This window comes from Siphateles boraxobius, unplaced genomic scaffold (genome assembly GCF_051911475.1).
Source record: "Siphateles boraxobius isolate OS27281-9 unplaced genomic scaffold, OSU_SipBor_1 8, whole genome shotgun sequence".
Classification (NCBI taxonomy): Eukaryota; Metazoa; Chordata; class Actinopteri; order Cypriniformes; family Leuciscidae; genus Siphateles; species Siphateles boraxobius.
The window spans coordinates 38,088,834-38,113,307 of NW_027509208.1; the positions used below are offsets into that span (position 1 = coordinate 38,088,834).

General features: G+C 46.6%; 2 protein-coding genes across 2 annotated transcripts; both read right to left on the reverse strand.

Annotated features, from left to right (window-relative positions):
- Positions 1 to 491: 491 nt before the first annotated feature.
- Positions 492 to 1,502, reverse strand: LOC143729657 (trace amine-associated receptor 1-like). The gene has a single exon (XM_077220993.1). It carries the CDS (start codon positions 1,500 to 1,502, stop codon positions 492 to 494), a length of 1,011 nt encoding a protein of 336 aa, XP_077077108.1.
- Positions 1,503 to 14,881: 13,379 nt separating this feature from the next.
- LOC143729762 (trace amine-associated receptor 1-like) lies at positions 14,882 to 15,832 on the reverse strand. The gene has a single exon (XM_077221157.1). It carries the CDS (start codon positions 15,830 to 15,832, stop codon positions 14,882 to 14,884), a length of 951 nt encoding a protein of 316 aa, XP_077077272.1.
- Between the last annotated feature and the right edge of the window lie 8,642 nt (positions 15,833 to 24,474).

Genomic DNA, 24,474 nt, shown 5'->3' on the forward strand with positions numbered 1-24,474 from the left:
AACAGAAGATTCACGTCACCAGATGGAAAGAAGCGTAAATGGATGGAGAAGCATAGGTTACTGTAAAGCTACGTCTTAGTTGGTGATTATCTTGGCGAAAGCCGAGTACAAATCAGCATGAAGTTTTAACATCTACTCTCGTGTAATGGAAATCATTTTTTATACAATTTTTTTCAAGATTCAATCTCCAAAATCAAATCTAAAAATCTTCAGAGTATATTTTCTTTGAATAGCTATATTTACTGAATAAGGCAAACAACACTTCAACAACTCATCTCAGTTCTTGAGGTGTGGGCGAGTAATGATTTAGGGGATGATCAGGAAACATAGCAGATGGACTTTATTTCTGCGTTGCTGTGGCAAAATTCTGAGGCCCACCAGGTATCAAATTATAGCAATGTGAGAGCTAACAAACATGATGAACATGCAGAATGCCATGTTTCATTAAGTTCCAATAAATACATTTGACTTGGATCACTGTGATATCACATTTACAATAACATTGTTCTTGAAGAATTGCTCTGAAATATTCTTCTAGACAGAATGACTCTGAATGCTTGTCTGAACCAGCTGTAAAAGAAGGCGTATACTATGGGATTACATGTAGAATTATAGTATCCGACCCACAGGAACAAGTCAAACAGCAGTGGAGGTACAGAATACACAATAAAGGGATCGATGACATTACAAAGGAAAAAAGGTGTCCAGAAAGTCAGAAACACCCCCATGATGATGGCTAAAGTCTTAGTGGCTTTTCCCTCTTTTTTTAATTCAGAATTCACGCTCTGAATGGCCTGTACCTGCCTTTTAGCCACATGTAAGATTTTCAAATATATACAGAGCATGACAAAAGCGGGAATGTAAAAACAGGCCAATGACATTATAGTTGCTGCCTCTCTGCTCTGAAAAAATGTGCATCTTCCATCACAGTCAATGTTCTCATAGTAAAAATCTTCAATGCCAAGAATGTTAAGCTCCATGAAGATCATGCCAAACCCCAGAGCAGCTGAAACAGTCCAGCTGATAATAATCATAACTAGTGTGGTCAGTGATGTCATTTTACTGTTATATTGAAAGGGATGACATATGGCATAATATCTGTCTAAAGAAATGATACAGAGGTTTAAAATTGATGCAGTGCATAAAGTCACATCAAGACTGCTGTGTATTTTACAGAACAAATCTCCCAGATACCAGCACGTCTCGATGGACCGCAGCATGCTGGGAGGCATCACAACTCCTCCTACAAGCAGATCGGCCACGGCCAGTGAAAGGATGAGGTAGTTAGTTGGTGTGTGAAGCTGCTTGAAATGAATGACCGTTATGATCACCAACAGGTTTCCTATGACTGTGACAATCGAAGAGACACTAAAAAGTATGTAGAGTAATATTCGAGTTTCAAAAGGATAGAAAAACTTTGGACAAGATGTGTTACTAAACTCATAACAAAGAAAAGTCTTTTCCCAGATTCCATTTAGGCTGATGTTGATTTGTGCATCCATTTACACAATTGTACTGGAGGTTCCCTGTTTGAAACAAGGGAGTGAAGTCAATTCGAGCCTTCAAAAATGCAGCTACGTTTACACATCTATATGAATGAATTTCTTGTTAAAACTCAATGGATTTTAAATGCAATACTTAACTTGACCATATAGTAGAATAAATCTGCACTGAAGTTTTATTTTTGAACAATACTCCAATCATGTTCATCTACATTGAAATTTGTTACACAGACTCTCATCCATGTTCTTACCTTTCCTTTCCTTCCTTCTACAATGAATCAAAGCTAAAGAGAGGGCACATATATACAGTACTGTAGCACAAGAGTTTCATAATAACCTCCCTCCTTTCAAATCACAACATTTGAGTTTCCAAGGTAACACAGTCTTCCCAAATGTCTACAAAAAAGCGCAACAAGGCCCTGAAACTAAATCTCAACAATGGCTGAATTTGGAATAATAAATGACTAATAGGGACAAAACCTACATTTCAAAACATAACCCAAATAACATTCCAAAACAAATGTTTTGCCACCATGTTGCAACAGCAAAGTTCTTCATCTGACGAGGAAAGAAACTTTCCCAGGGATCCGCCGTTGCATTTCGCCGGACCCAGGATCATTCCTCCAAAGCCGGACATCGCACCTGAGCCCCAGGGTTCTTCGCACGGCCGCACGCCTGCCAGAACAGCCCTGGGCTTGCCAAGACGTCGAGGCCAGTCTTCGCTGCCCCCGGCAAGACTTTCATCTTAAATCATGTAAAACTAAAATCATCTAAAAAACAGCTAATAATTGACCTGTCCGCCCCGCACAATTCTCAGTTCCCAAGCATAAACAGTTTGATCCCTCTCGATGAATTTTCACTTAAATACCACTACATAGATCAGGCTATCGACATGATCAAAATCACAGGTCAGGGTGCTTGCCATGCCAAAATTGACATTACATCTGCTTTCAAAGTAATGCCTATCCATCCAGATTCATGGCACCTATTCGGAGTTCGCTGGCTCGGGAAATTTTATTTCGCAGTGCATCTAACTTTCGGATGCAAAAGCAGCCCAAAAATATCCGAGAAGCCGTTTGCTGGATTTTGTCGAACAACTATGCTATTCACCACCTCATTCACCTGCTAGACGATTATTTTAATAATCTCGCCTCTCAATGCCATCCCAGCCGCGCACATCCTCACAGTCCAAAAGTTTTTTCTGAGTTTGGAATTCCCATTGCACAGGAAAAAACCAGGGGACCCGCAACTGTGATGAATCACCGGAGGCAGTCAGGTCCATTTGCAAAGTTTTATTAAGAAGAGTAGTAAGCAGGAAAAGGGTCAGACACTGGCAAGATCAACAATGAGGATTAGGCTCACACTTTTCAAATCCAGGCGAGGGGTCAGGGCTGGCAGCGAGCAGAAGAGAATCCGGGGACGAAGCAGAGGGTCGAGAGACAGGCAGCAGACAACAGAATAATCAGATCAGCGGAGGTCAAACACAGGTAGGCAGAGATACAGGGATAAACGCTCAGAATGTTCACAGAGGAAACGAGACTTCGCACTGTTTGAGAAGAGAATGGGGCTTATATGCAGGTAGATAACAGGGTGCAGGTGCGTGAGTGATCAGTGGTGGCAGGTGTGTGAGTAATCAGTCCAGGAGTGATGTGTGAGAAAGTCAATACTCGGGTGATGGTGCCCTCTGGTGGCCAGTGAGGGATGTTGTGGGTTCTGAGAGTGTGACAGCAACATCCGTCGAGTTCCTAGGAATTAATTTGGATTCAGTGAAATTCCAAGCATCCCTGCCCAAAGAGAAAATCGACCGCATAATTATTGTCTCATCTACTCTCCTTAAAAAAACAAATTGCCAAATAAAAAACTCCTATCCCTGCTCGGCCATTTGAACTTTGCAATGCGCATCATTCTGCAGGGCCCATTCATATCGCATCTCCTCTCACTCGCGTCCTCCATCCACTCGCTAGAGGACCTCATCTCCATAACTCAAGCTTGTCAAGACGAACTCAGGTTATGGATAAAATTCCTAAGCCAGTGGAATGGCCTATCCTTTTTTTATAACAATCTCGTTTCGTCCCCCATCGATATCCAACTGTTCACAGATGGCACACTCTCAATCGATTTAGGGGATTTTATCAAGGTCGTTGGTTCGCATCTCCATGGCCACCGCAGCTCCAGGACATATCACAATCATCAGCGCTATTCGAGCTTTACCCTCTCGTAGTAGCAGCTTTTCTGTGGGGGACATTGCATTAACAAAGGCTGTTCCCATTCACCTGCTCTGATGCCACTCCTAAGGCGTCTCATCTGGATTTCAGCTGGCGACCAATTCATCATAATCACTAAACACATCCCTGGGTCAGAAAACCAAATCGCTGACTCCCTGTCTCGTTTTCTATTCCAGAAATTCAGGATGCTGGCTCCAGAGGCGGACCAATTCCCAACACCAGTTCCTCTCTATTCAGAACTGATATTCCCCTAACCCACACGTTAAATGCTATATCTCCTCTGGAACCACCATTCGTAGGAATCGAATAAACCCATGATACGACCAACCATTAGAAAAAAAAAAAAAAAAAACGGATGCAGTGAGAACTGTCCCAGTAGAGCACTTACGTTTTCTCTTCCATCCAGCGAGCATTTGGTCTCACAGTGGATGCAGTGAGAAAATCTCCCGGTCAAGCACTCATATTTCTCTTTCTTCTTTTTGTCCAGCGAGCATTTGGTCTCACAGTGGACTCAGCGAGAAAATTCCCCGGTCGAGTACTCGCATTCCTCTTTCCTGTTTTTCTCTTCTGTCCAGCGAGCATTGGTCTCACAACGAGAATTTTCCCAGTAGAGCAATTACGTTTCCTCTTTCGTCCAGCGAGCATTTGGTCTCACAGCGGACGCCATGAGAAAATCTCCCGGTCGAGTACTCATTTTCCTCTTTCCTGGTTTTCTTTTTCATCCAGTGAGCAACTTCACACACGGAGGAGAGCGCCGCACAAATTCTGAAAGAGGAAATATCTTCCCTTCTAAACAAGGGAGCGATTCAGGTGGAATCAGAATTAAGAATCAGAATCAGAATCAGAAAGAGCTTTATTGCCAAGTGTGCTTGCACACACAAGGAATTTGTTTTGGTACTGAGGCTTCCAGTGGACATATACAAATACAAATACAACAAGAAACATAATACTACAAATAAGAATAAAAAATAAAAATAAAAATATATGAGAATAAAAATATCATAGTTGGGTTTAGTCAGAATAGACATTTTCAGATTTACAGATTATGAACATATTTACAGTGTTTTGAATATTATAAATAAATCTACATATAAGTATCACATGAGTTGTAGGATATTGGACTAAACAGCGGGAGTATTGCACTTAAAGGCATATGCCTTGGGAGGTGTGTTAACTGTTCTGGAGGGAAATGGCCTGTGGGAAGAAAGTGTTCCTGTGCCGAAATGTTCTAGTGGCCAGTGATCTGAGTCGCCGTCTTGACGGTAACAGTTCAAACAGCAGGTGTCCAGGGTGAGTGGAGTCTGTGATGATTTTACCTGCTCTCTTCCTCACTCTGGAAGAGTATAGGTCCTGGAGGTTTGGCAGGGGGGCACCAATGATCCTCTCCGCAGTCCGGACTGTCCGTTGTAGTCTCCTGATGTCTGATTTGGTAACTGAACCAAACCAGACAGTGATGGACGTGCATAAACAGACTCAATGACGGCTGAGTAGAACTGAATCAGCGGCTCCTGTGGCAGGCTGAACTTCCTCAGCTGGCGAAGGAAGTACAGTCTCTGCTGGGCTTTTTTCACAACGGAGTCAATGTGATTATCCCACTTCAGGTCCTGAGAGATGATAGTGCCCAGGAACCTGAATGACTCCACTGCTTCCACAGTGCTGTTCATGATGGTGAGTGGGGGGAGTGCTGTGGTGTTCCTCCTGAAGTCCACGATCATCTCCACTGTTTTGAGTGTGTTCAGCTCAAGGTTGTTATAACTGCACCAGACAGCCAGCTGTTCAACCTCCAGTCTGTAAGAAGACTCGTCACCGTTATGGATGAGACCGATGACAGTGGTGTAGTCTGCAAGTTTCAAGAGCTTGACAGTGGGGTCTTTGGAAGTGCAGTCATTAGTGTACAGGGAGAAGAGCAGTGGGGAGAGAACGCACCCTTGGGGGGCGCCAGTGCTGGTGGTGAGAATCCTGGATGTGTGTTTCCCCAGTCTCACTCGCTGCTGCCGGTCCGTCAGGAAGCTGTAGATCCACTGACAGATCGAGGATGGTATGGAGAGCTGGGTCAGTTTGGCTGTGAGAAGATCAGGGATGATGGTATTGAAGGCCGAACTAAAGTCCACAAATAAGATCCTTGCATAAGTCCAAGGTCTGTCGAGATGTTGCAGGATATACTGCAGTCCCATGTTGACTGCATCATCCACAGACCTGTTTGTTCTGTAAGCAAACTGAAAGGGATCCAGCAGGGGTCCAGTGATGTCCTTAAGGTGGGCCAACACCAGTCTTTCAAACAACTTCATGACCACAGACGTGAGAGCGACAGGTCTGTAGTCATTAAGTCCAGTGATTTTGGGTTTTTTGGGGACCGGAATGATAGTGGAGCGCTCGAAGCAGCAGGGAACTTCACACTGCTCCAATGATCTGTTGAAGATCTGCGTGAAGACCGGGGCCAGTTGATCAGCGCAGGCTTTTAGACTAGCAGATGAGATGCCGTCTGGGCCTGAGGCTTTCCTAGTCTTCTGTTTTTTTAAGACTCTGCTCACGTCCTCCACACAGACCTTAAGCTCAGGTTGGATGGCAGGAGGGGGGAGGAATGGGAGTGCAGGAGGTGATGGTGAATGTGTGAAGTGCAGGTCTGAGCCGGTGTGTGGTGTGAATGAGGGCTTTTCAAACCTGCAATAAAATGAGTTTAAATCATCAGCCAGATGTGGATTGTCCACAGATCGGGGGGATGGTGACTTGTAGTTGGTGGTGTTCCTCAGGCCATTCCAGACTGATGATGGGTCGTTGGACGAAAACAGTTTTTTCAGTTTTTCAGAGTAGTTCCTTTTAGCAACTCTGATCTCCTTTGTCAGTCTATTTCGGGCCTGGTTATACAAGATTTTATCCCCACTTCTGTAGGCATCCTCTTTGGCATGACGAAGGTGTTTAGGTTTCCCAGTAAACCATGGTTTATCATTAGTAAATGATAAGAATGTCCTGGTAGGAATGCATGTATCCTCACAGAAACTTATATATGATGTTACAGTATCTGTGAGCTCATCCAGATCGTTGGTAGCAGCTTCAAAAACAGTCCAATCAGTGCAATCAAAGCAGATCAAAGATCAAAGATCCTGCTCTGCTTCATTAGTCCATCTTTTTACAGTCCTTATTACAGGTTTAGCTGATTTCAGTTTCTGCCTGTAGGTCGGTATGAGATCAACCAAACAGTGATCAGAGAGCCCCAAAGCTGCCCGTGGGACAGAGTGATACGCATTTTTTTATTGTGGTGTAACAGTGTCCAGTATATTATTGTCTCTGGTGGGACATGTAAAGTGCTGTCTGTATTTTTGTAGTTCACGGGAAAGATTTGCTTTGTTAAAATCCCCAAGAATGATTAAAAGAGAGTCAGGATACCTTTGTTCTGTTTCAGCTATTTGTTCAGTCAGCTGTTGTAGCGCCGCGCTCACGCACGCGTCTGGAGGGATGTATACATTCACGAGAATGAAAGAGGAAAACTCCCGAGGCGAGTAGAAGGGTTTACAGTTCATGAAATGTGCCTCTAAATTAGGAGAGCACATCTTCTTCAGTGTTGTTACATCTGAACACCAACTTTCGTTCATGTAGAAACAGAATCCACCACCTCTCGTTTTCCCCGCTAGCTCCGCGATGCGATCCGCTCGGAACAGCTGGAAGCCCGGCAGATGTATTGCGTTGTCTGGTATGGCTTCAATCAGCCAGGTTTCAGTGAAGCACAGAGAAGCAGAGTTTAAAAATCCTTGTTAGTGCGGGTGAGGAGAAGAAGTTCATCCGTTTTGTTAGGAATGGATCGGAGATTCGCAAGATGAATACTGGGAAGTGCAGTGCGCAGGCCACGCTCGCGGAGTTTAACCAGCGCGCCGGTTGCACTTCCCGCATTTGCGTCTGACCGTGCGTTTGAACAACACAGCTGCCCCTCCGACGAGAATGTCCAGCAAAACGTCAGAATAATCAAAAACTGTAGAAAATGTTTCTGGTGTGTGTTTCCTAATGTCCAGTAGTTCGTCTTTGGTGAAACTGATAGGAAAGGAATGACTAAACGCAGAACAAACGAAAAAAAACAACACAATAGCTGGAGAGCCCCACACCCCACATCGCACCACACCGCACACCGCACACCAGCCACACACCCCCTACATATAGTTATTTCCTGGTCCCAAAGAAGGACGGCTCTCTCCGCCCAATCTTGGACCTCCGTGTGTTGAACAAACATTTGAGAAAATACAATTTTAGAATGTTAATGGCCTGTTCGCCCGCACCATAAAACGGAACGACTGGTTCACATCGGTCAATCTCAAAGATGCTTTCTTCCACATAAGCCTTTATCCGCCGCACAGGAAGTTTCTTCGTTTCGCCTACCAAGGCACATGTTACAAATTCACAGTTCTCCTGTTTGGGCTCTCATTAAGCCCAAGGAGTTTCTTTCTGTGTGAGGAGACGGTCTTTGCACCCCTGAGAATGTCAGGTCTGAGGTTTTTGACATACATTGACGATTGGCTCATTATAGCCGTATCGAAGGAGAAAGTGTGGCAGGACACCTGCCGTGTGCTCACACACATCACATGGGTGTGCTCTTTGATACCAATCTTTCATTTGAAAGTCACGTGTCTAGTGTCTGTAAAACCGCATTTTTCCATCTTAAAAATATATCTAAATTACGTCATATGTTCTCATTGACAAATGCGGAACAACTAGTTCATGCGTTCATGACATCAAGGCTAGAGTATTGTAATGCCCTACTGGGTGGTTGCCCTTGAACTACAGCTAGTTCAAAACCTAGCCGCTAGAGTTCTTACCAGAACCAGGAAGTACGACCATATTAGCCCGGTTCTGTCAACACTGCATTGGCTCCCTATTAAACATCGTATAAATTTTAAAATATTGTTGATTACTTACAAAGCACTAAATGGTTTAGCTCCCCAGTACTTGAGCGAGCTCTTAACGCATTATAGTCCTTCACGTCTATTGCAATCTCAAAACTCCGGCCAGTTGATAATACCTAGAATATATAAATCGACTGCTGGCGGTAGATCCTTTTCCTATTTAGCACCAAAACTTTGGAACAATCTTCCTAACATTGTCCGGGAAGCAGACACAGTCTGTCAGTTCAAAGCTAGACTAAAAACACATCTCTTTGACCTAGCATTCACATAACACTCTATAGCCTTCTATAATTCAATATTAGGCTGCTTAGATTAGGTCAGCCGGAACTGGGAACACTTCCCTCATATCCTGATGTACTCGTTACATCATAAGAAGAATGGCATCTACGCTAATTTTAGTGTCTTTGTTTATCCCGAGGTTTTCCCGCAGCCTGCTGGATCCAGGGCGTTTCCAGATCTGACGATGGACTTTCGCCTGGATCTGATGACAATGCAGTGCTGAAGTGCCAACTAGCCTCTCCCTATGGAGGATCCCTATACCACTCTACAGATAAAACGTTGTGGAATTTTTCGGTTCGCGTACCTACCCAAAGTGAAGTGCCCAAAGTGAAGATAAAATAAAAATTCTGCATCAAAATTTATAGACAAGTAGTTTGTTTAGGCATGGTTTGTAAGGAATTACAAACCTGCGCACATATATTCAAACGCACATAACTATAGAATCAATTCTTAATGCGCATGTGAACGCCATCAGCGTCTATCACAGGTTCACTTTTAAAGTCTGTTTAGAGAGAACGGTGTCGTCTTAGCGACCCCTAATTTAATAACAAACGATCATTTAGACGGAAGTGAATCAATCAAAACTAACTTTAGCTGGAAAAAAACCTTTTTCAAGAGCCACTTTAAAACCAAACCAATCTCTGTTACCTTAAATTATATGTTTATCTCTGTAAAGCTGCTTTGAAACAATCTACATTGTTAAAAGCACTATATAAATGAGGATGACTTGACTTCTTGACATCTCTGGGGTTCAGGGTGAATATGAACAAGAGCAATTTTACACCCAGTCAGACTGTGATTTTCCTGGGCTTGGAGTTGAACTCAGTCTCCATGCGAGCTCGTCTATCTCAAGAGTGCGTTCTCTCTCTAATGAACTGTCTTTCGCAGTTCAGAAACGGGGCGAAACTACAATATCGTACATGCCTCAGGCTACAGGGTATTATGGTTTTATCTATCCAGGTTTTGCCGCTGGGACTCCTGAGAAATGGTTCATGAAATGGGTTTTGACACTACATTTCAGCTCGACATGCGATCTTTGCCGCTCTGTAACAGTGACGCATGCCTATTCGGCAGCTTTGCGCAACTGGAAGAGCGCGGACTTTTACGCACAGGCAACCCCTCTGGGGACGTTTATGATAAGGAAAATTGTGATGACAGATGTGTCCTTAACAGGCTGGGGTGCCACCCAGGAGGGCAGAACAGTGAACGGTTTGTGGCCGAGCAGACTACGTTCAGTGCACATAAACTATTTAGAGCTTACAACCATATGGAAAGCTCTGAACCATTTTCTGCCTCGCCTGCAGGGACATCATGTGCTCGTACGCTGCGACAATACCACGGCAATGGCTTACATCAACCATCAAGGCGGTGTGCTCTCATCGAAACTTCACGCTCTAGCTCACAAGCTTTTGGTGTGGAGCAGATGGGTTCTCTTGCGAGAGGTTCTCTCGTATTGCGTAAGTTAGCTTACACTACGGGAAAGATTCATCTTCTCGAGATATTGAAGCCAAAAAATTATCCTTAATTTTTGTATCCATTGTCAACGCAGTGCAGCAGCTAGCTGACCTAGAGCAGGCTGTCTAGCGTGCTCTTAGGCTGCCCTGTGGGAACTGCAGCAGCCTACCACTGAGCCCGACGTGATGTCACGTCCAATGAAGGGTGCTCTCGCCTTCACAGTTTCAAAGCCCGCCAGAATGGGCGTGGCTTAGCGTATATAAGCAGGGCTCGTAGGCTGTATTCTCTGATTTTTCATCTCATCAGCGAAGCTGTCCACATCGCTAGATCTAGAAAGAAGCCGCCGCCGTCGAGGAAGCGACAAGCCAGCTTAGGACAGTGCCTGAAGAAGCCGGCCGTCTTCGACACCTTTAGCGATCCGTGCGAGCTACGCTATCCGGCGACGTATCCTTTCTTGCAAAACTTACTGTCTAAAAGAGCAGCGAGCGTCTTTTTCAAGATGCCTCGCACTTCCTGCGCCTCGTGCAGAGCCCCGCTCAGCGACGGAAACTGCCATGTGATCTGCACTCTCTGCCTGGGCCAGGAACACGCAGCTCTGCCCTCTCGGGGGTTTGTGAGCTCAGCGACGCACTTCCGATGTCGACCCTGCGGGCTCTGCTCGAAGTGTTCAACCCTCAAGCTGTCACTCCGCCCTTTGCAGGACCGCGCAAAGATGCGCCGTTCTCAAAGGCCACCGGAGCCGGTGGCCACAGCGAAGCGCTCGTCGGACTCCCTCCCTCGAGCCTCTCTCTCGCCTTTCCCGCCTCCCCTCACAGACGCGCAGCTGCCGCTCACGAGCCGCACTGCCGTTGTTTCTGATGCAAACGCTCGCCGGAATGACTCCATCGAGCGTCTATCTCTCCACCCCCCTCCCGGACGCGCAGCCGCCGGCTCCCGCCCGCGCTGCCACCGCCTCAGGGGACGAGGCGATTGATATGGATGAGGACGCGCCGTTGACACTGTTCTAACCGCGGCTAGCTTTCTTTACGTTACAAGAAAGCTATCCCATCCCGCATGCGTCACTGGTAAAATAAGGAAAGAGTGGGTTAGTCCCGCTGAGGCCGGACTATCCCCCATTTCTCAAACATTTCTCAGCTACTCTTAATTCGAGCGGCTGGTGTCAATATTGATGTCAATATTGCAGCATGTTATATAACACGCACGCCTGCAAACAAACGCCGACACACAGGAACTGTGATGATGCTCTCTTTATTGCTCGCACTAACTGAAACTGATGTTGTTTCCCCCTGTGGCTCAGTGGCTAAACCCACAGCTTTCACGCCAGAGACCCATGTTTGTTCCCGGCTCTCGCAGCGGATAAAAATTGTATGCAGTTCTGATATCGCGGCAAGCTTTCTTACGTACAGAAAGCGAACGCGCCCTCCCGCGCGCCCCGTGCGCATGCGTCACCGGCGGAATGAGTGTGTTTTAGTACCGCCGAGGCCGAACTATCCCCCATTTCTCAAACATTTCTCAGCTTCTCTTAATTTGAGCGGCTGATAATGTCAATATTGCAGCATGAGCCTGTTATATAACACGCACGCCTGCAAACAAACGCCGACACACAGAAACTGTGATGACGCTCTCTTTATGTGCTGGCGCTAACTGAAGTTGATGTCATTCCCCCCTGTGGCTCAGTGGTGAAATCCACAGCTTTTGCGCCAGAGACCCGTGTTCGATCCCGGCTCCCGCAGCAGATACAAATTATGCGGCTCTCCTCAGCGAGCTGCCGTATTCAGATCCGGCTCTCGCCGATGGTGTTTTTAGTGTAGAAAAGGTGCCCACACCTCAGTGTTCACCACTACACACAAGCACAACACTTCCCGTGTCACTCAAAGAGCCCACTCCCATAAAGCGGTAAATAGCCGCTAGAGTGGTAAACGTAGGAAATGTGTCCACGAGTCCGTGCCCACGCCTACTTTCTGCCCGCTCTTTCACACGGCCATTAAAACTCATATCAGTCAGAATATAAACGTAAGTCCTCTGCCCGCCCACGAGCGTTCACGCTTACTAACACACATCTCTCCCCAAGCGCTGCCCGCGCATTCCAGAGTTGTCATAAAATGCCGCCCATCACGGCATCACATATAACTGTAAGTCTCATGCCTGCTCACGCTTTCTTATGAACACTCTGCTCAAAGCGCAGCGCGTTTGAGTTATCATAAAACGATCCCCATCCAAGCGATCGGGACGTCAAATATGTATGTAAGTTTCGTGCCCGCTGACAAGCGTTCACGCTTACTAATAAACACTTGGCCCAAAGCGCTTTGCACGCGTCTCAGGGCTATCATAAAACGCTCCCCATCCAAAGCGATCGGGACGTCAAAGTTATGTGTAAGTCTTGTGCCCGCACAAAAGCGCTCACGCTTACTAATAAACACTCTGCCCAAGGCTCCGCTCGCGCATCACAAAGTGATAAAGGGCGCTTCCCATTCACGGAAATCGGGACGCCTCTTATGTATCAGCCTGTCACTGCTGTCAGCAAGCACCGAGGGCGCGCGCGCCGCGCCCACACATCCGGTTCAGTTCTCGACCCCGCAGAGCGCGGCGATCAGAACCTGGAGACCATTCGCCCCCTAGCTACATATTTAAAAGCATGGAAAGCCATTCCAGGGGGTTCAGAATGGGTGCTGAGAACAATAAGGCACAGCTATTCGCTACAGTACGCTCGCCGTCCTCCGCGCTTTCAAGCACGGACCGCGACAACTGTGAATGCAGAAGTAACACATCTGCTTCGCGCAGACATAGCGAAGCTGCTGTGCAAAGGGGCCATAGAATTGGTACCGCCTTCTCTGAGCAAGTCAGGCTTTTATAGCCTTTATTTTCTCGTACGCAAGAAGGATGGAGCCCTCCTTATCATAGGGAATACAGAACGGCGACGCCTGTCTCTCATTCTGATAGCACCCAGGTGGCCAAAAGCATCATGGCTGGCGGAGATAATCCCTCTGTTATATCCCCAGCCATGGAGCCTCCCCCTCCATACAGACCTATTGTCTCAAGCAAAAAGGGAGATTTATAACCCACATCCGGACAGGGTGGCTCTCTGTGCCTGGTCCGTGAGAGGACAAACCAAAGCACACTGGGGCTTTTGCCGCGTGTGATTGCTACTATACAGGGCCTTTTTATAAATGGTTAAATGATTGTAAGAGGCAAGTGTTTGAAGGGTGGTGTGATGGGCTTCGTCTCACATTATATCAGTACTCAGTTACAGATATTTTGTGTTTCCTTCAAGTCCTCATGGAAAAAGGGAGGTCTTTTTTCACAATTAAGGTCTACCTGGCTGTGATTTCTGCCTGTCATGTGGGCTTTGAGGGCTCAACGGTCAGGCAGCATCCTCTAATCCGCAGATTAATGAAGGGTGCCCGTCGCTCTTTGCCAGTCATCAGGAGAACTGTTCCAGAATGGAACTTCTCTATGGTGCTGGAGGCTCTGTCTCAATATCCTTTTGAGCCTCTGGGAAGTATTTCCTTAAAGCTTCTGTCTTTCGAGACCGCTTTGCTCTTTGCCTTGGTGTCAGCTAAACGTGTCAGTGTCATGCACTCTCTGTTTATTCCTCGTGAACTAAATTATCTCCTAGTGGAGATAAGGTTTCCCTTAAGCGGAAGGTGTTGAAGTTGTCCGCTTTTCACCCTCCACCTTTCTCTCTCCGCATTGTTTAGGGGAGTGTCACTGCAGGACATCTGCTCCGCTGCCAGCTGGGCTTCTCCTCATTCCTTTGTGCGTTACTACCGGCTGGATGTCACCAGAATCTCGGTAGAACATTCTGTTTTAGGGGTTGGGTCTTCTTAGCCCTTCCCTGCGACTCCCCTTTTTTCTTTTCCAATTACCCATTGGATATAAAAAAACAAGGGGTGAATGGGCCGGCAGGCCATGCACATTCATGTCAAATAGCATGTATTTACATTCTCTCCTGGGTGTATACACATACATATACATATACAAATATATGTGTGTGTGTGTGTGTGTGTGTGTGTGTGTGTGTGTGTGTGTCTGTGTCTGTGTGTGTGTGTGTGTGTGTGTGTGTGTGTGTGAGTGTGTGTGTTTGTTGCTGGGGTAATTATCGTGTGTGTGCCATATGAATGTTTCATGTCCTGCATGTGCACAGCAGTTATGTGTGTGCGTCAGGATTGCAGGTTCATGATTATGGGAAGTGTCAAGCACTGCCTCCCTGGGGCGGCCGTCCTTCTCTGGCTTACAGAACCTCACAATGAGTGTATTGGGCAATCGGGGAGCTGTCCATGTCTTCTTTTTCATCTTGTCTCATGTGCTTTAAAGGTTTACAGTGAAAGTGTTATGGAGGAGAGAGCACTGACCGTGCATTTTTCTCACAGTGAAACTTTATTAAAATTTAATTTAGATAGGCAAAAATCCACACTGGTGGATTTTACAGGATTCTTACAAGAAATCACGTAGAAAATTAAATAAAATTGCATTATGTACCAATCAGAAAATACGATATCAAGAAATTAATTTGCATATAATCTTTTCATTATTACATCAGTGTCGTTCTTGAAGAATTCGTCTGAAATAATGCTTTGGATAGAATAATTCTGAATGCATGTCTGAACCAACTGTAAAAGAAGGCGTACACTATGGGATTACATGTAGAATTATAATATCCGACCCAAAAGAACAAGTCAAACAGCAGTGGAGGTACAGAATACCCAATGAAGGGATCGGCTAAAGTCTTAGTGGCTTTTCCTTCTTTTTTAAATTCAGAATTCACGCTCTGAATGGCTTCCACCTGCCTTTTAGCCACATGTAAGATTTTCAGATACATGCAGAGCATGACAAAAGCGGGAACGTAAAAACAGGCCAATGACATTGCGGTAGCTGATGCTCTGCTCTGAAACAATGTGCAACTTCCGTTACATGTAATGTTCTCATAGTAAAAATCTTCAATGCCAAGAATATTAAGCTTCATGAAGATCATGCCAAACCCCAGAGCAGCTGAAAGGGTCCAGCTGATAATAATCATAACTAGTGTGGTCAGTGATGTCATTTTACTGTGATATTGAAAGGGGTGACATATGGCATAATATCTGTCTAAAGAAATGATACAGAGGTTTAAAATTGACGTAGTGCACAAAGTCACATCAAGACTGCTGTGTATTTTACAGAACAAATCTCCCAGATACCAGCACGTCTCGATGGAGCGCAGCATGCTGGGAGGCATCACAACTCCTCCTACAAGCAGATCGGCCACGGCCAGTGAAAGGATGAGGTAGTTAGTTGGTGTGTGAAGCTGCTTGAAATGAATAACCGTTATGATCACTAACATGTTTCCTATGATTGTGACAATCGAAGAGACACTAAAAAGGATGTAAAGTAATATTCGAGTTTCCAAAGGATAGACAAACTTCTGACAAGACGTGTTACTAAACTCATAACAAAGAAAAGGCTTCTCCAAGATTCCGTTTTGGCTTCTGATTATTACGTCCATTTACACAATTCAGCTTCTCTGTTTAAAACAGGGGAAAACTTAATTTCAGTCTGCAACATAGAGTTCAATTATGTATGATCATTACATATAATTCAGAACATAAACTATACACAGTATTGCGCTGCATAAAGACAAGAAAACCATGTTGTTATAAAAAATAAAAACACTTTCAAATCACTTTGTTTCTGTGCCACTTAAATTACCAAAATCTTATACTGAAATCGTATGAGCTATTCAATTATAAAAACATTTTGTTTACATGAAATCTGTTTCACAGACTCTCATCCATTTTCTTACCTTTCCTTTTATGAACCAAAACTACATCATGAAGCAGATATAGTGTACCTTTATAGATATAGTGCATATACCCCCCCCCCCCCCCCCCCCCCCCCAACATTTCAGCTTCCAAGGTAACATGGTCTTCCCAACAGTCAACAAAATGCCTTTCTAAAGATCAACAAGGCCCTGAAACGTCTCTGGTTACGTATGTAACCCTAGTTCCCTGAAGGGAACCAGACGCTGCGTGACAACGCTTTGGGAACGCCCCTGCGTGAGTGCGTCATGAAGCACGTATGAAATCAGTCCAATGGCGAGACGGAACGTCATAGGCGGGTGACGTCATCGACCAGGAAACTATATAAGCACCCCAAAACACAAGCGCCTCAGCTTCTGATAAGACTGAAGCAAGTGCTCACGGGCATGCTGGGAGTATGGCATAGACACGCAGCGGAACTAGGGTTACATACGTAACCAGAGACGTTCCCTATCAGGGAACTCGAGCTGCGTGACAACGCTTTGGGAACGCTAATACCAACGTCGCCATACGAGCAAGTGTCCGTCGTGTGAAGTCAGAGCGCACATTCGGACGAAAGCACCTGCCCCCCTGGAGTGGAGCTGAAGTCGAGATGATAAAACTTCACGAATGTGTGCGGTGAGGACCAGCCTGCCGCATCACAAACATCTTGGATTGATACTCCTGACAGGATAGCCTTAGAGGCAGCCATACTCCTGGTTGAATGAGCCCAGACAGCCAAAGGAGAAGGCTGACCGGCAGACTCATAGGCAAGTGAGATGGCCTCGACCACCCACTTGCTCAATCTCTGCTTAGATACTGGACAGCCCTTCTTAGGGGGTCCAAAGCAAACGAATAGCTGTTCACTCTTTCTCCACAGGGCAGCTCTGTGGACGTACGCATCAAGGGCCCTAACAGGGCAAAGCAGATTTAGTATCTCTTGGTCCGACGTCAGAAATGGAGGATGACAGAAAGCCTGCAGTACAATAGGCCTGACCACATTGGTTAGTACCTTGGGAACGTATCCCGGCCTAGGGAGGAGGAAAGCCTTCACCATGCCTGGTGCAAATTCCAAGCATGAGGGAGAGACCGACAGAGCTTGGATATCTCCTATTCTTTTTAATGAAGATATAGCCAGAAGAAAGATAGTTTTAAGAGTGAGGAATTTCTCCAAAACTTCTTCAATGGGCTCGAACGGTGCTAGAGAGAGACCTTTTAAAACAACCGCCAGGTCCCTGGTCGGCACCCTCGTGCGAACTGCTGGCCTCAGCCTCAGAATGCCATGAAGGAAACGGGTTACTAGTGGGTGTCTCCCGAGAGAAGCACCACTCAAAGGGACGTGGTAAGCAGATAAGGCCGCCACGTACACCTTCAGTGTGGAGTGGGATAACCCTGTGGAGAAACGCTCCTGAAGGAATTCCAGCACTGCACCCACCGGGCAGTTAACTGGGTCCAGCTGGTGTTCTCCACACCAAGAGGTGAACATTTTCCACCTCAAGGCATATAATTTCCTCAGTGGAGAGACCAGATTCTATGAGCTGGGCCCCCTCAGAGGCCAAGCCCACAACCTCCATAGATCTGGCCGGGGGTGAAGTATCGACCCGCTCGCCTGAGAGAGAAGGTCCCTCCTCATCGGAATCTCCAGAGGAGAGCCGTCGAGGAGAGAAATTAGGTCCGCAAACCAAACTCGGGCCGGCCAGTACGGGGCTACCGACAGTAGACTGACCCCGTCCCGGCGAACCCTCTCCAGAACTCCTGGGAGCAGAGCAATCGGGGGAAATGCGTACAGGCGTGACCTCGGCCACTCCTGTACCATCGCGTCCAACCCCAGAGGGGCTGGAGGACTTAGGGAAAACCACAGTTGGCAGTGTGATGTTTCCCTGGATGAAAATAGGTCTACCTCGGCACGACCAAAATGTTTCCATAGGAGCTCCACCACCTCGGGGTGGAGTCTCCACTCCCGGGCCTCAGCCCCTGCCTCGACAGGATGTCTGCCCCCTGATTCAAATACCCCGGGATATATATCGCCCTCAGTGAAAGAAGCTTCCCCTGGGACCATAGAAGGATCTGGTGAGCCAGCTTGTATAACGGGCGCGAACGCAGACCCCCCTGATAGTTTATATAAGAGACCACCGATGTGTTTTCTGACCGGACAAGAACATGGTGACCTCTCAGGTCTGGGAGGAAGTGTTTCAGAGCCTGAAACACCACCATCATTTCTAGACAATTTATGTGCCAATGAAGATGATGGTCCTGCCACAGACCCTGGGCCGAGTGACCACTAATGATCGCCCCCCAACCTGTGAGAGAGGCGTCCGTCGTTAGTGTTACACGACGACACGGAGCCCCCAACACAGGACCTAGGGACAGGAACCAAGGTTCTTTTGCACATAGCCAGAGCACGGAGACACCGTCGCGTGACCCTGATCTTGTGGAGCGGGTTTCCCCTCGGGGAGAACCCCTTGGTCCTGAGCCACCACTGCAGTGGTCTCATGTACAGCAGGCCGCAAGGTATAACGTTCGACGCTGCTGCCATCAGACCCAGAATCCTCTGATATTCTTTTACAGTGAGTGACTGGCCTAGCTTTGCCTGTTTGACGGCTAAGAGAATCGAAGCTATACGAGCAGGACACAGACGTGCCTGCATCGTCGTCGAATCCCAAACCACGCCCAGAAAAGTGGTCCTCTGTACTGGAGAAAGCACACTCTTCTTGGCGTTGAGCCTCAACCCCAACTTTTTGATATGGGCGAGAACGACATCTCGATGCCGAATCGCCTGATGCTCCGATTGAGCCAGAATCAACCAATCGTCGATATAGTTTAAAATGCAGATGCCCTGGAGTCGCAGCGGAGCCAGAGCTGCATCCATACATTTCGTGAAAGTTTGGGGAGACAGTGCTAAGCCGAACGGAAGAACCCGATACTGGTACGCTTCGCCCCCGAAAGCGAACCTCAGGAACTTCCTGTGTTGTGGAAGGATGGAAATGTCGAAGTACGCGTCCTTTAGATCTATCGTGACAAACCAGTCCTCGGACCTGATCTGTGACACGATCTGCTTGAGAGTAAGCATTTTGAATTTGAGCTTCCCTACTGAGCGATTTAACAGGCGCAGATCTAAAATTGGACGCAACCCCCCATCCTTCTTTGGAACGATGAAATATCGGCTGTAATAACCCAACTCTCTGCTGGGAGGAAGAACTCGTTCTATAGCCTCCTTCAGCAGGAGAGTTTTCACCTCCTGTTCCATAACCAGAGCCTGCTCGGGGCCCACCACTGTGGGCAGAACCCCTCTGAAGCGAGGCGGGCGTGATCTGAACTGAATCGCGTACCCATTCTCGATAGTCTGCAGGACCCAATGAGATACATTTGGAAGGCTTTTCCACTCTGCCAAAAATTCTACTAAGGGTACCAGTCTCTCGAGACTGGCCTCTGGAATATTTTGAGTGGCAGACACAGTGCCCTGTAACGGTGCACCGGCAGGGAACAACTGGTCTGACCACTCTAAACCGCTCCTCAGAGCGGGCGAGCGTCCCTCGGGAAAGCGCTCGCTGGGACCGTCTACGCCCCGGCACGCAGGCGGGGTTGGCAGAACGGGCCCCTGAGGGCACAGAGAGAGAACGGGCGCTGTGTACTGCAACGAACACCTTTCACTCTTGGTGGGGACCACCCTCAGTACCCTAACGTTTCTGGCGTCAGGGCTTCTTCTTCGACGAAGCCTTCCTGGCGACAATCACCGTCCTCAGATTGGCCTTGCCCCTGGAAGACCTCGTCTGAGAGCGCCGCGCCTCGGCCCATTCTTGCTGGGGAGGAGCACGAGACGCAACACTCCTTTTCTGTTGCGCCCGGTGTGAGGAACTACTCGACGGCCGGGGCTGCTCCCGCCCAGCAGCCCCGGAGACATGAACACGGAGGGGGAGAAATTTCTAGAGCGCCGCCGCCTGCTTTTTCTCTTCCTGAAACCTATCGATGACCGAATTCACTGAGTCACCGAAGAGGACAGCAGTTGAAAGCGGGGCGTCCAGGAGAAAAGATTTTTCCTTTTCCTTCATGTTGGATAAATTCAACCATAAGTGTCTCTCCATTGCCACCATGGCTGCCATGGAACGGCCCACTGATTTGGCCGTCTCCTTGGTGGCACGGAGAGAAAGATCTGCTGCCTGACGTAATTCTCGAATTACGTCAGCACTAATTTCATCCCCCTCACTCATATCTTTTAAAAGGTCTGCTTGATATGCCTGTAATATCGACATAGTATGTAAGCATGCTGCCGCTTGACCTGCCGCCGAGTAAGCTTTGCCCACCAAAGCAGAGGTATTTCTTAATGGATTTGTGGGCAATGCCAGTGTCTTAAATGACGATGCCATATCTGGAGATAGATGGCTCGCTAGCATTTCTTCAGCCTTAGGCATCGTCCCATAACCATAATTCTTAGCCCCAGAAATATTTGAATAAACAGATGTTTGCTGGCTAAATATTCTGGATGACACTGGTCTTTTCCATGACCTCGACACCTCGGTGTGGAGGTCAGGAAAGAATGGAAGACACCGGCGTGGAGGTGCAGCACGAGACAGCAGAAATCTTTCATCTAATTTACTTTTTGAACGAGATTTCTGTCTATCAGCTAGCCACTCAATGCTTAATTTTTCTACAGCACGAGTGAGCACCTCCATAAGCTCCTCACTAGCAGGAGACTGAAGTGACGAGTCCCCAATCTCTGCTGTATCAATACTTTCAACATTCAGATCCTCAGAACTGGATAATTGAAGTGCTGGTGCCTCAGCCTGGGGGGAAGAAACCGCAGCGCGTGCTTCCACACCTGGATCTGAGGCACTGGATCTACCAGGTAAAGGCTGAGATAAGGCAGAGCCCGTCTCAATCCCCGCTGATAGATCCATTTGCGATCCCCACGATTGAAGCCTCCGCTGTGCCTCGGCAGCAGCGGGACCCGAACCCTGGGGAGCGCGCACCAAACCACTCTCCTCGAAGAGGGCTCGGCGGGAGCGGAGCGTTTTCATTGACATACGCTCGCAATGCTCGCAATGCTCGCAACCAGCTCCCTCGAGAGCTGACTGGGCATGCTGCACTTTATATGTGAAAAACTCCTGCCTAGCAATTTCTAAGGACAGACAAAAACACTTTGAGACACAGACTGATATATTCACACACAGAGCGCTTGCTGAAGACTCAGAAGCTGACGCGCTTGTGTTTTGGGGTGCTTATATAGTTTCCTGGTCGATGACGTCACCCGCCTATGACGTTCCGTCTCGCCATTGGACTGATTTCATATGTGCTTCATGACGCACTCACGCAGGTTCCCAAAGCGTTGTCACGCAGCTCGAGTTCCCTGATAGGGAATTGGATTTAATTTAAACAGGTTTATATTCTGATAAAACTGTTAATTCACTAAAAAGATTTACCTTGTGATTGGAGTCATTCCATGAAATGACTTCCATGTACATGTTGCTATTTTTAAATTATAAATATAAAATAAAAATATATTTTTATACTTATAGTTTACAATACAATTTATTTATACAAAATGTATACCTGTAAAATGGCAGCAACAACCACAGCACCCAAAACAGCTTTCATTTCTAGAAACGTCCACCATAATACTTAGTTCCACCTATTTTTGATTACACTTCCTGCTCAGCTACTGTTCGGACGCTCTCGCTTACTGCTCCGCGCTTTGCTCTATCGCTTTTATATTTCTATATTGTATCTCCTTTTATCACCTAATTTTAATTTCAGCAAATCAGCACAGTGCTCAAACGCTTGGATTACTACAAAAGCAGAATTCTTTTATTAGACCAGCCTCCCACTGAAAGCTTACATTCCGGGGGAAGAGAAAACACAACTGCCTACATTCATAAGGATAAGAAAATGCCTCCTCTGGAATCTACTTGCTGCTCTAACTGCCACAGACTTTTACAAAGGATTGCAATTCTTGAAACAAAGTTAATTGCGGGACCACCAAACCAGACGGAACACACAACAGAGCTTCGTCATGGACGCCCTCAGCATACAGCCGGTGAGTCCCAGAAATCTAGTGCTCCTCGACGGTCTATACTGAGTGAAGAGAAACAAGACGATCGACTTACAAATCGATGGCACAAACAGGGAGCGAGACCCAAAGGCACTCAAGACATCAGATTGTCACGAGCATCACATATTGCCGCAGTAGCATCCTCTACCCCAGATACGGCTCTGACAAGGATTGCAAACACTTGTCTCCTACCATCGCCTATACATCTTGAGAACAGATTTAAAGTATTAATGAATTAGGAATCCCCAAATTTGATGAATGTGATCAAACATAGACTGAATCAGCCTGTAGCTAACACGGATGCTAACTGGGGCTCAAGGTCGAGCAGACAGCGGCACTCAGCTCAGAGCGCAGCCGGGCCCAGGACTCTGATAGTGGGCGACTCCATAATCAGAAACATTAATAGCAGGGATACAACAACATGTTGCCTTCCACAAGCAACAACTTCTGATGTAAAAAGAGAACTTCAGATCATTCTGATGAAACATAAGACTGCAAATCGACTCATCATTCATGGGGGAAGAATGATATACATAAAGAGCAGTCAGAACTCCTTAAGGCGAGACACGGCAGGCAAAAACATCGGGTTTTTTTTCACTGGTCAATTTTGAGATTTTGGGATATTTGTCTTCAATAACATGTCTTCTTTCATACTTGTGGGGGAAAAAAGTCCGAAATACACATTTAGGTCTTTATTTTACTACACTTTGTCTGTTTGCGTCTGTAGATTTCTCATAAATTCATCAAAAGTTGTCGTTATAAATCATCCCTCTGCTCCGCGATCTGCACCCTGTCATCACACACACCGTTAGAAAGCTCTCTCTCTCCTGTACAATACTGCCAGATCCAAATTTGGTCATTTTCTTTTTATCAGCAACCAATCGTGAAAGTAAAAGGGGGGATTTTACTCTAAATGCGCAATCTCATTGGCTGATGCTAGATCTTTAAAGCCCGTTTTCTCAAAATGACTGTTCTCTCATACTCCAAGTCCAAAATCTCCACTTCAGTAGCACCTATATACACCAAACTTTCCAGTCTTGTACCTAGTTATATTATGAAGACATTTACACAGGGACCTGAATGGACATACGGTTGACACATTACACAAGGACAATGATAACACCACTCAGCCACAACATCCTCTGCTGACGGACACAATCTCAGCTGAGCCCTGTCCACAGAGCTCACCACATACAGACTGTGACATACTAGCACTGCTAAAAGATTTGGCACCCAAGGACGACATTCTGGAAAACTGCCAGGGAAACCAGGACAGCATATTACAGCCTTCGATAACACCAGAGAAACAGCTCCACTCACCAGACACGTTATCCCTCTCTCCAGCATCTCCACTTCTGTGCTTCTCAGAGAAAATGGAACAACTGATGTATGCTGGAACTAGACTATCCCACTCTTTTGCTGCAAGCCCCCAGATACCAACCAAAAAACGCCAGGCCCTGCAACCACCAAAGCCTGCGGGCCCAGCTCGCCCTCTCCCTCCCCCTGTGAGAGCTCTTCGGCCTCTGCCACAACGCCAGGGCCCACACCCTCCTCCAGCGGCTCGAGTTGAACCACAAAAAACTGATACCAGCTCTCCGTGATATGTGTCGGGTCCCCGCTATGATAACAATAACTTTCTCAAATGTTTACAGAACAAGCGGGAAACCAGTGTGCCTGTATCTTTCTCTATTGCTGTTCGATTACATGATAGAAAGTCTAAGGCCTTCAAAAGCCGTACAGCAAACCCATCCACGCCTCAGGTGTGAGAGGTGTCTGAAATCACTTTCAAATCACGTCAATCGTATTGACCGGCGAAAGCCTGTGAATCATTAGCGTGAATGATTAACGTACGACCTGGAAGTATAAAAGGGCGCCTTGCAAACATGACAAATCACCTTATCGTCTGAAGGGACTGTACGGTAGGCAAGCCCGAGGCATGGCAGGGAGACGTATTGTCTCGTTCCCTGTTCTCAGGGAACATAGGTTACAGTCTTAACCCTCGTCTCGCTTTTTTCTTATCAGTGCAAAAGAAACTCAAAATACTCTGTTGATTTTGATCTTACATATTAAGTGTTGTACATCATTAGATCCTGATAAGTGTCTATTTTTTTTGTGGATACTCACAATAAAAACCAAGTGTTGTGCTTTTCGCCAAATAAAGAAAAACAAACATGATGCGCGTTCTGCCTTCTCTCTGTCAGTTAAGTCCATTCTGAAACGCATCCGAAAATTAACTGTAATTCCGCGAATACTTGTCATACAGGCTTGTGTTTTTCCATAATGAACCTTGAACTCTCTTCTTTT

What these genes read in the sequence shown, in the direction of transcription:
- LOC143729657 (XM_077220993.1), bottom strand. Translation starts at nt 1,502, where the DNA reads ATGGATGCACAAATCAACATCAGCCTAAATGGAATCTGGGAAAAGACT.
- LOC143729762 (XM_077221157.1), bottom strand. Translation starts at nt 15,832, where the DNA reads ATGGACGTAATAATCAGAAGCCAAAACGGAATCTTGGAGAAGCCTTTT.